Consider the following 15,193-nt stretch of genomic DNA (forward strand, 5'->3'; position numbering starts at 1 on the left):
TCCTGCCTTTCTGGCCTCAGAGACACAGACCTCTATCTGAGCTGAGCTCCCCGCTTCCCAGCCTGAGCTGAGCTATTTCTTAGCCTGTAGCACAAAGGACAGTGTATCTGACTGGATCTCATGAGAAATGAAAGCTCCTTGGGTTCTCCCTACAAGCATCCGGCTGTGAGATGCTAGGGTTTTGAGGGGTCGGGGCAGGGGGAATGTATAATCAGGAAAAAGCCTCCAGGAGTTCATGCAGCTGTATCCAGCAGGGCTGCACCTGCACCCTGCATGGCAGGCCCACCCAACACCAGAATCAGGGCTGAGTGGACAGCAGGTGTGTCGGCTGCAAAGCTGGGAATTCTATCTGTGCACAATGCTCTCCCAATACCAGCGAATTTTCCATGCAAATGCATCACTTCTGATGGACCAGGCAAAGACCCTTCCTTTTGGCCCCCAACAAAACGTTTTAGGCAAAATGGGCTCTCAGAGAGACGCTCTTCACCTCTCCCCACTCCAAGTGAGATGCTAGTAGTCTCTGAAGAGAGTTCTTGGAGCGGCACGAGCCCCAGGAAGATCAGCCTGTGGTCTCACACACGTTGCATCGGTGCCCATTTTCTTCTAGGGAGCAGCTCACTGCCAAGGTGCCAGGAGCGGCAAGGTGAACGGAGAAGGCACAGTGCAGTGGTGTCATCTGGAGCAGTGCAGAAGGGCTGAACAATTAGTGATTTGCCAGGGGAAGACGATTTCCACCACCCTGGACTGCTGCCTGTGTGTGCAGTTTATAGCTCATGAGCTATTTGAGGTTCTCTTCATTTGGATTTGGCTGGGTTCGTTTTCACTGATTTAAAAAAAAAAATTTTTCAAAGCCACGCCTGCCAGAAGCCACTTGGTTTCCTTGACTAGCCCTCCCTCCCAAGAGGACTGCCGCGGTCCCTCCTTCTGCAGAGCCCTGATTTTTCCCAAGGAGGCTGTGGAAGAATCTATTTATATTTCCTTCCTATTTTTCCTTCTGAGGCTCCCTGCCAGCCCTTGGGAGTCTGCCCTTGCAGCACACAGTCCTACCTCGGAAGTGCACCCACCCCTAGGGCAGGGGTGCTGGGAGTCTTATTTGTAGGAACTCACTTGGAACCTGGAACATTGTCCCTCTCCTTTTGAGAATGATATTTTTTTAAAAATATATTTTATTTATTTGAAAGGCAGACAGACAGAAAGCTCCCACCTGCTGGTTCACTTCCCAAATGCCCACAGTAGCCAGAGCTGGGCCAGGCCAAAGTCAGGAACTGAGAATTCCATCTGGGTCTGCCATGTGGTGGCAGGGGCCCAGTTACTCAAGCCATCATCTGGTGTCTCTCAGAGTGGGTGCTAGCAGGAAGCTGGATCAGAGAGGATCTGGGACTCAAACCCAAGCAATGTATTAGGGGATATGGGCATCCAAGCTCCATTCTAACTGCTGCACCAAGTACCAACCACAAGAATGCAATTATTAAGACCGCATACAGGGCCAGCATTGTGGTGCAGCAGGTTAAGCCACTGCCTGTGATGTCTACACTGCAGCATCCCATACGGGTGCTGATTAGAGTCCTGGAGGCTTCACTTCCAATCCAGCTCCCTGCTAATGCGCCTGTGAGAGCAGTGGAAGACATCCCATGAGTTTGGACCCTTGCCACCCACGCAGGAGACCTAGATAGAGTTCCAGGCTCCTGGCTTTGGCCTGGCCCAGCCCTGGCTGTTGCAGCCACTTGGGGTGTGAACCAGCAGATGGAAGATGCCTCTCTCTGTCTCTCCAGCTCCCTCTCTGTAACTCTGCCTTTTAAATAAATCTTTAAAAAAATAAACACTTTATAACTTGGGGATCCTCTTGGTCACCATGCAAAGATGACTCACTCCCACAGAATACCAACAGAAGGCAAGGTAAGCTGGGATATATGGGAAAAGCAGACTGTGGTCGAAACCTTGATCTACCCCTACCTGAAGCCATCATACTCTTCAGCTTTTGCAGTACCATGCATGAGTCAAGGAATTCCATTTTTCACTTAAACAGGTAAGAGTTGGGTATGTATTACATATAACCAAAGGGATTCTACTAGCACAGATACAAAGAAGAGGCCGTCACAGAAGGATGGAGCTGAGTGCCAAGGGTTGCCTCACCTATATGCTGGGCACAGGTGTCACAATATTCCGCATACAAGGACTCGAAGCAGTGGCAACAGTAGGGCCTTCCCTCCTTCATGATGTAGCGCTGGCCGCCCAGGACCGTCTCACACTCAAAGCAGCAGAAGTGTTTCATGTGCCAGTGCCGCCCCTCAGCTTCCGTGCACTCGTCGGCAAAGATGATCTGGAGACGGGAAGCCAATGGTCAGTATTCGAGACACCCCACCCCCGGCCCCACACTTTGAAAGGGAAAATCTGCAGGAGCCCCCAACCAAAGGGTCAGAGAGCAGGTCTTCCTCACCAATCATTGAACAAAAATCTCCATGTTTATGCTTATTCTTTAATATCTACACGAGTGTCAGCTCCCACACAGCAATTCGCCTAAAGTATAGTTCAACATGATTTCTGGCCTGGCCAATGATGAACTCCATCACAGCTCAGTAAGAGAAAGCATGATCAACCTTGAAGATAAACAGCAGGATCAAATAGTGACGGCCTGAGACTTTACAAGCACACTGGACGTACACGTCTTTTCTGAGAGAGAGAGAGAGACAGAGAGACTGAGAGAGAGAGAAAGAGAGAAATCTTCCATGTACTGGTTTACTTCCCAATTCACCACACCAGCTGGGGCTAAGCAAGGCCAGAGTCAGGAGCTAGGAACTCCATCTGGGGTCTCCCATGGGAGTGACAGGGGTTCAAGTGCTCAAGCCAACATCAGCCACCTCCCAGGTGCATTAGCAGGGAGCTGGATTGGAAGCAGAGCACTGGGACTTGAACTTGCGCCCCAATCATCTGGCCCATCCGTGGTACTTTTAAGAAAATGGGAAATGTCAGAAATCCTGGTTTCTCTTTTGAAAACAAAACACATGGCCATGCTCAGCACATATTCCTCCACAGCAAAAATAGCCTCCAGCTAAGAGGGGCTGCTGCTCTCAGGTGACTGGCAAGTTCTCCACTTTCCCCTATTCTTCACCACTCCACACTGCCTTCCGTGGGGCAACTCATTCACAGCACTGCCCAGCCCTCAGAAACACCTGTGCTTTTCTTTTCTTTCTTTTTTTTTTTTTTACAGGCAGAGTGGACAGTGAGAGAGAGACAGAGAGAAAGGTCTTCCTTTTGCTGTTGGGTCACCCTCCAATGGCCGCCGTGGCCGGCGCACCACGCTGATCCGAAGCCAGGAGCCAGGTGCTTCTCCTGGTCTCCCATGCAGGTGCAGGGCCCAAGGACTTGGGCCATCCTCCACTGCCTTCCCGGACCATAGCAGAGAGCTGGCCTGGAAGAGGGGCAACCGGGATAGAATCCGGCGCCCCAACCGGAACTAGAACCCAGTGTGCCGGCGCCGCAAGGCAGAGGATTAGCCTGTTGAGCCACGGCGCCGGCCAGAAACACCTGTGTTTTGACCCCTGACAACAGAGCTGACTGAAATTTCAAAGCACATACTTAAATTTTTAAAAAAATTTCCAAGCAAAAATTTACCACCCAGCTACAGTTAAGAAGTTGGTTTGGTACTTGTACAAAGATGCACATATAAATGAACAGAATGGAATTGAGGATCCAGAAATATATATACCCACACATATATGGTCAATGGATGTCCAAAAGGGGAACACGGCCAACCCCCCCCCCCCCCCCCCGGGGAAATGGTCTCTTCAACACATGGGGCTGGAATGAATGGACAGCCTTACGTGAAAGATGAATGTGAACTCCTATCTCACACCATGTATAAATAATTAACTCGGGAGGCTGGCGCTGTGGTGTAGTGGGTAAAGCTGCTGCCTGTAGTGCTGGCATCCCATATGGGTGCTAGTATGAGTCTCGGCTGCTCCACTTCCAATCCAGCTCTCTGCTATGGCCTGGGAAAGCAGCAGAAGATGGCCCAAGTGCTTGGGCCCCTGTCCCCATTTGGGAGACCTGGAAGAAGCTCCTGGCTTCTGGCTTTGAATCGGGACAGCTCCGGCCATCGCGGCCATTTGGGGAGTGAACCAGCGGAAGGAAGACCTTTCTCTCTGTCTCTCCCTCTCACTGTCTGTAACTCTACCTCTCAAATAAATGAATAAAATATTTTTAAAAATTAACTCAAAAGGGATCAAAGACTTAAATGTAAAAGCAACAAAACTACACAATTCTCAGAAGAAAACGTAAGTGTAAATCTTTAGCCCTTCGACTAGGCAATGGTTTCTTAGCAATGACTAAAGACATAAACAACAAAAGAACAAAATAAAGCAAACCTCATCAAAAGTAAATACATTCATGCTTCAAAGGACATCATCAAGGAAGTGAAAATACAATCACAGACTGTGAGAAGATATTTGCAAATCCCATCTATGATGAGGGACCAGTATTGAGAATATGTAAACAACTCTCACAATTAACTCAAAGATCAATGAAAATAATCCAATCAAAAACAGGCAAAGGATTTAAATAGATATACTTTCACAAAGCAGCATGTATAAATAGACAATGAACACATAAAAAGACTCTCAGCATTACTAGCTGGTACTACAATGTGAATCAAAACTTCAGTGTGATGTGCTTTCATATCCACTCGCATAACTGTAATAAGACGACAATAACAAACGTTAGCGCGTATGTGCACAGAGTGGAACCATCACTCATTGGCAGGGGAACGTAAAATGGTACAGCTGTATCGAGAGACAGTTTCACATTCCTTTAAAAAGTTAAGCTTAGAATTAGCATATGACTCAGTGAACTGTATATAAGTGTATAGATACATGTATTTGTAGTTCCACGCCACTACTATGGCGTGGTAGGCTAAGTTTCTGCCTGCTATGCTGGCATCCCATAGGGGTGCCAATTCGAGTCCTGGCTGCTCCTATTCTGATCCAATTCTTTGCTATGGCCTAGGAAATCAACAGAAGATGGCCCAAGTGCTTGGGCCCCTGCACCTGTGTAGGGGACCCAGAGGAAGCTCCTGGCTCCTGGCTTTGGACAGGCCCAGCTCTAGCCATTGTGGCCATTTGGGGAGTGAATCAACAGATGAAAGACCTTTCTCTCTGTCTCTCCCTCTCTCTGTCTGTAACTCTACCTCTCAAGTAAATAAATGAAATCTTCAAATAACTTGTATATGAATGTTTATAAGAGTATTGATCATAATCCCAACAAGTAGAAACAAATCAAATGCCCATTATTACTAAATGTTCAAACAAAATGTGATACATACATGCGATGGAATATTATCCATCCCTGAAAAGGATAAAAGTAGTAATATATACTATGATATGGATTAGTCTTGACAACATCACACTAAGTGAAAGAAGCCAGACACAAATGGTCACCTGGCCTGGTTTTCTTTCTATGAAATGTCTAGACTATGTTAACTCACAAAGAGGGCATGTAGATAAATGGCTGACAAGGGGTGGGGGTAAGAGAAAAAGGGATGGCACTGCTAATGGATATCAAATTCCTTTGTGGTCAACAGAGACAATGTGAAATCTGATAGGAGCGATGGTTGTAAAACACAGAGAATACGGTGGCCCTTCCCCCACCCCCTTACCCATGGTTTTGTTCTCTGTGGTTTGTTTCCCGTGGTTCCAACTGTGGTCCAAAAAGATTAATATTTGTGGGGACTCCTTTAAGAGCAAAAGACTTAATTCACCTAATTTTCATTACATTCCATTGGTGTAACTGTTCTACTTCATTATTGGTTACTGTTGTTAATTTCTTACTGTGCCTAATTTTTAAATTAAACTTCATCATGCCTATACTGGTATAGGAAAAAATTAGCATATATGGGGCTCAGCACTGTTAGTGGTTTCGGACTCCACTGAGGTCTTAGAATGTATCTCCCACAAAGAGGGGCGGGGGGGCTCCTGGATGCTAGGAACCTCAAACTGTACACCTTCGAAGAGTGATCTTCCATGCTATGCCAGTTCTGTGTCAACACACAAAAACTCCAAGCACACTCACTCCATCCATCACATTCTATTTGCTACTAGAGAGCACAGCTCTATGCCCTGATTTCTGGATAGGGAAACTGAGGCATGAGTTAACACGGCTGCCATCAGAGCAACAGAGTTGGACCTGAGTTCCGTTTTCCCGTTATCTTCCTAGAAGTTCTCTCTACAACATACTTAGCCTTAGACTCCAAGTTGGCTAAGTCTGATCAACCTCTTCCTGAAAGGGCAACTCTCTCACAGACAGTTAGTCAATAGAAATGAAACCACCACGCAATGGTGGACCGTGACTGAGAAAGAAGTGTCACCTCCACACTGTTCCTTGTAAGGCCAGACGAGCCCCCAAAACTCCACTGCACAGGAGGAAATCCTTGCTCAATACCTTCCCCAAATTACTCCCATCAAAGTGCTCAGGCTTAGAACATTCTTTCTTCCTGCGACTTTCAAAGCTAAGCCCGGTTTTCTGTTCTATTCTGCAGGTACAATGGGGAAGAAAACCATGCAGGGGCTGTGGGTTCTATCTTGCACTCTTCCCCCAGCGAAGCCAATTCAAATCCCTCCTCGTACTCAGGGTGGAGTAGCCATCTGCCTGCCATCTGATTTTCCACTCAGACTGTCTGTAAACCGTCGGGGAGCCCAAGAATGCTCCTCATTGTCTCCTCTTCCATAACGAACCCGTCCCACTGAACTTGGGAAATGGAACCACTGCCCAGTGTCACTTAACGACAGGGTCCACACGCTGAGCACTGAGCTGCCACGTGGTTTCAGTGTCTTGTAGACATCCCAAGCGTGGTCACCCAAATGAGATGGGTAGGAAGGCCCCAGGTGATATTATCTCACCAGCACCTAGGTCCTTTGTCATTGAGTGAAATGAAGGCCTGCTGCATTTTAAGTCGTAGGTGGCACTCACTCTTGAGGCTGCCTCCTGGGGACATGAGCTGCAATCTATCACCGTGCAATGCCTATTTTTAAAAATTCTGAACTGACCTACAGCCGGTTGCATGCCACTCAGGAATGTGCCTGGCTACAGAAAATGCCTTCCCAGTGGGAAGCTACGAGACTGCACAGGCAGTACGAAGTGGGCCACAGTCCACGCGTTCCAGCCAGCAGGGCCGGGTGGGGCTTCTCCCTGGAAAGGATTAACGGAAGAGAGTGGAAATGGCCTGGGGTTTCCAGGCAGAGAACATAGAGACCACGGCACAGATGACGGGTGACAGGCAGGCCTGCAAACCCCACTGGAGTATGCTCTGACCTCGTCACAAGCGGCGCAGCGTGGCTTCAGGCACTCTGCGTGGTGCCTGCCGCAGTAGATCTTTCCGTCTTGGTAGAAGTAGATCAAGTCCACCAGGAGCTCGTTGCAGACGGTGCAGATGAAGCAGGGCGGGTGCCAGCAAATGCCATGGCCTGCGCGCGACGCGAACACGGCGATGTCCCCGCCGTTGATCTGGCCTCCGCACTGTCAGGCAGAGAGAGACATCAGCTGAACCCCAGTCCCACCTCTCGAGTGGTAAACTCCTACCACCAACAGCTGGGGGTCAAGCACTGACTTCTCGTGTACACGTGAGGCGGGCAGGTTTTCCATGCCCCACCCCTCATCCCTAACTCTGCCTTCTTTAATGAGACGGTAACTGACGGAGGAAGGAATCGCACAGCTGGGAAGCAGAGAAAGACTCCGTTATCACTTACACACTAACTTATGGGGACTTTGCTGGGGGCAGGCAAACAGGCATAGAGTGCAGGTCTCATTACTTTTCAGATGCTGCAAACTGCACGCAGGGGAACAGCTGAGCTTAATCCCAGGAGATGAACTCTGAGGACGGGAAGGGGGCGGAGCCTGCGCTGCTGCATCGAAGGGGAACAGGTGCACACAGATGTGCCCACCTTCAACTGCGCTCTCTGGATGCCTTTCAGATGTGCTGTCAGCCTCCTCCTCTAAGGTTTTTTCACACGGTCTTGGTGGAATTGGCACTGCTCCTCAGGCCAGACTAGAGGAAGGGAAGCTTTGGCACCCCTACCATACCTTCTCATTCATTTTCCAAAGCTCCCTCCTCTCTCCAGAAAGGAACAAGGTAGAAGCACGGAGGATGATGCTGATAGCCAGGGCTGAGATAAAAAGGATGTGGTGTGAGGGTCTTTGTCACGGGGTAACGTGCGAGGCAGGAGGTCCAGGGGAATGCCCTCTGCAGACCACGCTGCTGGCCGTGAACGTCCCGGCTTGAGTCTGAGCGCCGGGAACAATCTTGAAAGAGTAGAGACGCCACCTCCCAATCTTTCCCATACTATGGACATGGTGTGGGCTGAAATGCACCACAGAGAAAGGAAATGCACTTCTCATGGAGCAGTCTCTCGGAGCTTATATGAAAGGAAGATACCATGTCATAGGAAGTACCAGCCCTACCTTCCACAACAATATTAGCAGAGTTACAGCACACATGTATAATCCTACTTCATCTTCACCACAGTTCTAGAAGGTTTGTTACCCCCACTTTGCAGATGACAAAACTGAGGAAACCGACCTGGTCAGGGTGAAGACACGTAAGTCAAGCTCTCAATAGGTCTTTCTGCCTCCGTATCTTTGGCACTCCTCTGTGCTACTCTGGGCATCTGCCTGCAAGATGCCCAAGCTCTCTTCTCCCTTAGGGAAGCCCAGCTAGCCTGGTTCCAGGAATCTGATCTGAGAGTATCAAAGGCCTAGAACTGAACACAGCTAAATCTCACATCCTACACACAGACCACCTGCATCTCAAGGGTGCGTCTTCAGGATGCTTTTCAGAGCTGACGCCCACACTGCCAAATCTTTGGTCAACTAGCTTCTCGGTCCCACTGACCTGGACCTTCTCTGTCACTCCTCTGCTCAGGGCTCTGGATGGCTTCTTACGGCCCTGCACGAACTCTGCCTTTATCTGCTACCCCTCCCCCGTGCCCCTCTGTAGCACCCACATGGGACAACCTGCTACTTTCCCAATGCAACAGATGCCCCTGGGTCGAGGCCTGTGGCCTGCGATGTGCGTGACTCCCTCCCTCCTGCACATCTGAGCTCAGATGCCTTCTTCTCTGGGTGGCAGGGGGGGGGGTCTTCGCTGCCATCCCCTTCAGTGTGCAGTCTCCTCACCCTGCCGGTGTTTCCCAGCCCCTCCCTGCTGTACCATTCCTCCTTCAGTGGCCATACTGCTGATGTGACTTCTCTCCCCACAACGCATGACCCTCACAGCACAAGATGAACTTCCCTTTTGTCCACTGCGGTATCTCCAAGCCTTAGAACGGAGCCAGGCACATGGCAGGCACTCGGCGACCCAGCTGTTGAGGGGATGCATGAATGACAGGATGCCAGGACAGTGGGGCTTCATGGTCCCAGGCTCACCTGCTCGCAAATAGCTCCGGTCATGGTCACGGGGAACGGCCTGACATTCCCTCGGCCCAGGTTCTCACGCTTCCTCTGGTTGCTGAAGAGCTTCAGCTCCCTCTTTTCTTCCTCATCCAGGGAGTTGCAGTAACGAACCTGCACAGACACAAAGCATGGCAGAGGGAGGCCGCCCTGTCCCCTTAAATTCCTGAAGCCCACAGCCCAGAACACACTCAGAGAAAGCCCAGCAATTTGGTTGTACGGCCCTGGCATGAGCTTCATCAAGACGGGGACAAGGGCTATTGAAACCGAGCTTCTGCTAAGGCCATGGGCTGCCCAAAGGGCTTCTGGAAGGCCAAGGGTCAGGACCTGTCCCTCACCCTGGCCCCGACACTAAGATCCAAGTCATCTGGTGTGGCCTGGTGCTGGGCAAGATCTGGGGAGTTTCCCCTTGTCTATATTCTGGGAGTAGATGCTTTCACCAGCCTGTGCCCACAACCGCAACCCTGGGCACCCAAGAATGGCTCCAGGCCCATGAGCCAGAACAACGGGAATATGCTCACGGCTTTGGCTTCTCATCTCGTCTTGGGAAAATGGGGAAACAGAGGCCTGAGCTTGGGGAAATGCATCCAGAAACATCCAGGCTGCTGCAGGGAAGCCCCTGTGCGAAGTCCCCACAGCTGATTTGCATACAGGCTGAAAACCACTGCCTGCTGCTCTGTGGTTGGGTGTGTCAACTTGCAAAATGTATTTTCCTTCTTGTGAAACAGAGACTCAGATTTAAAAGGGCGGGGTTATTACAAAAGAGATTCAGCGCCAGTATTTCCTATTCTCTCCCCTGATTTATGTGCATGGTAGAAACTGAGCCATACTCTTGAACTGTTATTTACTAAGTGCTTTTTTTTTTTTTAACAATGGATTCACTTCGAATACATTTATTGTGAAAGAAAATATATTATGACTATAAGTGGAAAATCAATATCACTTGCAAAAAACAAATGGTGACCATAAAGCTAAGTAGGGTGAGAACAAAGTCCTATTGTAAGATGCTAGCCGGCGGCTTTGCTTACGGGAGATGCTGGAAAGGAGCCTCCCATGATGCCACTTCAGACTGGAGACAAGCACAAGACAGAGATCTGTGCTTGGATCAAACAGAATTTTCCTCCTTGAGTATTTAACCACTGCAAGGATCTCCATGAATGGAATACGTGTTAAAAGGTTTGATGTTACTTCCTGCAGCGTCCACACACCTTTCCAAGTCTTGGACCTACCACCCGTTAGGAAAAAGGGTCCTAACCCCATCTTCCCTCTTTGGAGCAGCAGCTTAGGTACAAAAAGGGTTGCTGAAGACTTGAGCTGACTTGTGAAAGATCTTCCAACTAGGATGCGTGTCTGCTCCTTTGCAAGACAGCACGACTGTGCATCAAGATTGTCTTATCTGATGAAATACTGACTTTACGATCATCCTTTGCCCTCCAAAGGCCAAGTCCAATGGGCTAAGCACCCACTACTGAGGCACACGGACAGAATTCCGCCAATAGGAAGTAGAGATCTGATGGGGTCTCTTCTCATCAGAGCACTGTTAACCATAAACAGAAAAAACTACTCAAAGGAGAAGAGCAGGTCATCCACCATGATCAAGCAACAAGAGTTAAAGAGAAAGCAACGTCTCCATGAGAATATTTCAGAGAGACAGAGCGAGAGCCGTAGTGCTCTGAACAGCCCAGAATAGAGGGTTACGCCACTGACATTTTATGGACATGCTTGTAAAGAAAGGCACACCCCTCCTGCTTGTAAAAACCCGCATTTTCACTTCCAGATCAGTTAGCTGGGCATCGGGTTACAATGCCTGCTCGCAGCTTTAAAGGAGACAGTGTTCTTTATATTTGTTTTATGAAGCTGGAAATCAGCAGCAGGACGGGGACCTGCGATCTCTTTCTAGGAGTTGCTCTGCTGGTAGAGCTCGTGTCTCGCTCACTTCCATCGACTTCTGAGGCTCTCGGATGAGCCCCTTTGATCGGAATGTGGAAAGACGACGACGAACAAGCACTCATTTCCCCCAGGACTGGGCTATCAGGATGCAGTGTGTGGGTGGGCAAAGTGGGCAGAAAGTGGAGTCCGGCGCTCCAAAGGGGTTTCTCCTTCCAGTGACAAATCCTATCTATTTCTGTCTTAAATGCAGCAAGAAATACGTAGGCAGCTTCATTCCACAAGATCCCGAGTTTTAAAACTGATAGCTGCAATTTAACTCCAACCTTACTGACCCAACCCTTCCAGCATGAAGATCTTGTAAAAGCAGGGTTAGAGACTTCAGTTGTGCTGGTTAGGTTTGTGAGTTCAGAAGAAAGGACAGACTGCAACTCACACGTTCAAACATACACGCGATGCCCTGGCAAGTCCAACGTCACCCCGAGAAACACACACTTGTCTCGAGCCCTCGGTCTGCTTGTATGACTACTTAGGGCAGTGCATTTAATAGGAATTGATGCCAAAAATTCAAGCCTCACAATGTTTTTGCAAGGCTGAGACTGGCCCGAGAGATCTCGGTCATCATCTCTATAACTACACAGGCCAACACAGGACATAGCCTGCACGTGAACTTCACGATTTTGGTGCTCTCCAGCTCCCCTCCCCACCCTGTGCCCCAACATCAAGCAGTGTCAGCCGTGAAAGCTACAGCATCATGCAAAGGCATTTTGCCTCTTGGGTCACACTTTCCAGAGGCTGTCGGCCAGTTTCTTTTTGGCTCTTAGGAAGGTGGGTGAAACCGAAAACGAAGTGCCAGAATTTTCCTTTGGCCATCTTACTAACCCCAGCCACGTGATCATGAAAAGGGGACCGCTGGCTGAAGAGCCACAGCCCCCTCTGGCCTCTTACCTCATTGTCATGGGGCGGGAGCTGATGTAGCAGCTGCTTGATTCGCAGTTTCTCGCCAGGGCTGTTGACATAAGGGACCTTCTCTTCTGGGAGGCAGCTATAGTACTGGTGCACCTGAAAGACAGAGCACACAGATCACCTGTCCGCTCCCCAGATCACACGCCCTCTCTGAGGGCCTGGGAAGAAGATGCACCAGGCAAGGCGCCCCCCCACCCCCACCTCCGGCTTCCATTGCCCGCAGCCTTCATGAAACTCAACAGTCACGGAGCTCACACTTAAACACTCAACTGCATCTCCCACATCTCGAGAACTCCCTCTCTCTGCCAAGTTAAAATACAGCCAGCGAACTTTCCTCGAAAAAGAGAAATCGGCAAATCGGCTGGCGGACCCGGAGGGTACAGCTTTCTCGGCAAACTCCCGCGAGCGCTGGCTTTACCATGTTCTCCGTGAGGCTCCAGCCTGGGACGCGCCTCCCCAGCCAAAGGGATATGTCAGCGCCTGCCTCGGCCTCGCAGCCAAACCCAGGCTCTGGCACTCGGCAAACTCCTGGGTACCTGAGCCTCCACCTACGCGAAGAGCCCTCCAGGGTGTGAGCTGTGTGTCAGGCAGGCAGAGGTTGACAGCCACCAGAAAGAGACTCGGTAAATCCGGGACGCAGAGCGTGTCATGAAAACTCTTCGTTACCATGAGGATTTCGGCACATCCTAGACTGCTCTTGTTAACGAGTGTCAGGACACATTCCTGCGCCTTCTGAGATGCAGTTAACCCTGACATCCGGCCTGGGACACACCAAGTGTCTAACGGTGCTTCAGAAACAACACACAGGCCACCATCCCATCCGGCTATATGCTAAACCAGAGGTGGGGGAACCAAACTGGCCCAAAGAGAAGGTGTGCCATTAGACAGGAGAGGCACAAAGAGAAAAATGCCACAACACAAGCTCTGATAATGTCATGGAAGACACTTTCCTGTTCCTCTTCTTGGCCCGATCGGCTCTTGTGAAACACTACACTCATTCAACCAAATGGAGGGGGCAGAGACTGGGGGCTCCACACTCCTCACTCTCCTTTCCACGCCCCACATTTGGTCTCATTCCTTTGTGTTGAGGGAGGCTGGGGTAGAAACACATGCTTCGGGAATGTTGGGGTGAAGCGTTGCGAAAGCTCAGTCTACTTTGATCTCCGGCAACTAAGTCATGGTGTTGGAAGAGAAAGAGAGAAAGGCTTTGCGATGACAAGGCCTTAAAAAATGTGAAAGCCATCTCTATTTTCGTAACTCATGATCGCAACCGGTCACCATCATTGGCCTGTAGTCCTGCTTATCACATCCCAGAAGCAACCGTCCACAGGGTGCCCGTGGCAGACTAGCCGGCTCTCCAAACTCAGGGCCTCTGGACTCCTCCCTGGAGACACCTGGCAGGCAGCCACGTCCCCAGACTGGAAGGAGCAAGCTCCGGGTTTTGAAGGCAGCCCACACACTGCCAGCACTCCCTGCGAAGAAAGCAAAGCAAAGCGCAGACCACAAGAGAGTCTGGGATTAAGAGCTGGCTGCTGGCACACGACCCTGGAAACTTCCTGGGGACTGGGCCTGGACCATATGCCTCATCAGATCCGGGCCAGATCTAAGGATGCAGGCCCGGTCTCGGAGTCCTGGGGGAATGGCCCTTTCTCCCAACTCACAGGAGCGCTTGGAGAAGGTCTGGCTGCGCCATCACTTTGCAAGTTTTACAACTCTCTCGATAGTCACAGAACACCACGAACAACTGCTACGGAGTCCAGCTGGAACCTGACCGAGCCAGCTCCTGCTCGCCCCTCAATAGTCACACCCCTGTGTTCCCTGCTCAGAGCACGGGCATCCTGGTGAGCCCTCCTGGATCACCAGCTCAGAGCAAGCCCTCTGGAAGACAGAACCAGGCTGACCCAGGCGGGCACACCCCCGCGCCTTCCACTGCACGGCCAGGGAGCTCCAAAGGCCCGGTGATGGCACTGTCATTCCTCATCCCGGGTCCCGGGTAAGTTACACCTGTGCTCAGAATACTCAACCCAAGCCTGGGCTGATCACATGAGAGAGCGGGAGCACAGCCTGTGGCCCCCAATGCCAACAACTCACAGGAATGTGTGACAACCATCAGACTTCCCATCCCGGCCTCTGGCAAATGCTACAGTCCAGATGCTTCTGGAACTTTCTTCCACTGTAAACTATGAAGCAACACGGCTGGCTTGGAGAGCCAGACCTAACCTTGGGGCCACTTAGCTTGGCCTAAGCAAGAAAAACACAGGGCAAGGATACAGACAATTTAAACCAGTTTGATTTCAGAGGGAAAGAAGAAAAAGTTAATCAGCAAAGAGGTCCTGTTTTCTCAGGAAACCCAGCCAACAGGAGGGCTGCGGGGGGAAAAAGGAAGATGCCACTGGCAGGTGACTGACAGAAGACTTCTCACCTCTCTAAGCCCAGTGTCCTCTTCCCTCTGCACTACCCCCCCCCCCCCCCCCGGTGCCCACCTTCTTAAAGCTCTGGGTTTGTCACAGCACTTGAGCTAACACAGCTTCGGTTCAGGGGTGTGGATCTTGGAGTTTTCAACTCCAAGTTCCCCAGAGAAGGGTCCTAATGTCCCAACTCAGGCAGGGGCCCCAATCAGAGATTTGACAGAAGTAGTTCAACATGTTTAAAAATTGGAGTATAAAGGAATCCCAACCTGACCTGATTTGGTTTATAAAGGTGGAGTTGGCAGTGACTGAGAGCTCCAGAGATATTAAAGAATAAAAATATATGTTGGCATGCTCAGGTCCATAGGTCCATCCTAAAGACACTGAATTCCTTTGTGTAAAAGCGTCTGCACTTCTCTTTTCTGATATTATTTATTTAAAAGTGTTATTTGAACGAAAGGCAGAAAGAGAGAAAAAGAGAGAGAGGGAAACAGAGA

The 15,193-nt window shown here is 50.1% G+C and overlaps 1 protein-coding gene across 2 annotated transcripts in view; it reads right to left on the bottom strand.

The window, feature by feature from the left end:
- The window catches only part of PRICKLE2 (prickle planar cell polarity protein 2), a 174,486-nt gene that overhangs the window by 49,345 nt on the left and 109,948 nt on the right, over positions 1 to 15,193 (bottom strand). For both annotated transcript variants that reach the window (XM_062201204.1, XM_062201205.1), the window contains exons 3-6: positions 12,271 to 12,384; positions 9,412 to 9,549; positions 7,303 to 7,506; positions 2,134 to 2,320 (exon numbers count right to left, since the gene is read on the bottom strand). In XM_062201204.1, the coding sequence (XP_062057188.1) occupies positions 2,134 to 2,320; positions 7,303 to 7,506; positions 9,412 to 9,549; positions 12,271 to 12,384 (643 nt within the window). The remainder of the gene's footprint in view (positions 1 to 2,133; positions 2,321 to 7,302; positions 7,507 to 9,411; positions 9,550 to 12,270; positions 12,385 to 15,193) is intronic.

Source organism: Lepus europaeus, chromosome 9 (genome assembly GCF_033115175.1).
Source record: "Lepus europaeus isolate LE1 chromosome 9, mLepTim1.pri, whole genome shotgun sequence".
Taxonomy (NCBI): Eukaryota; Metazoa; Chordata; class Mammalia; order Lagomorpha; family Leporidae; genus Lepus; species Lepus europaeus.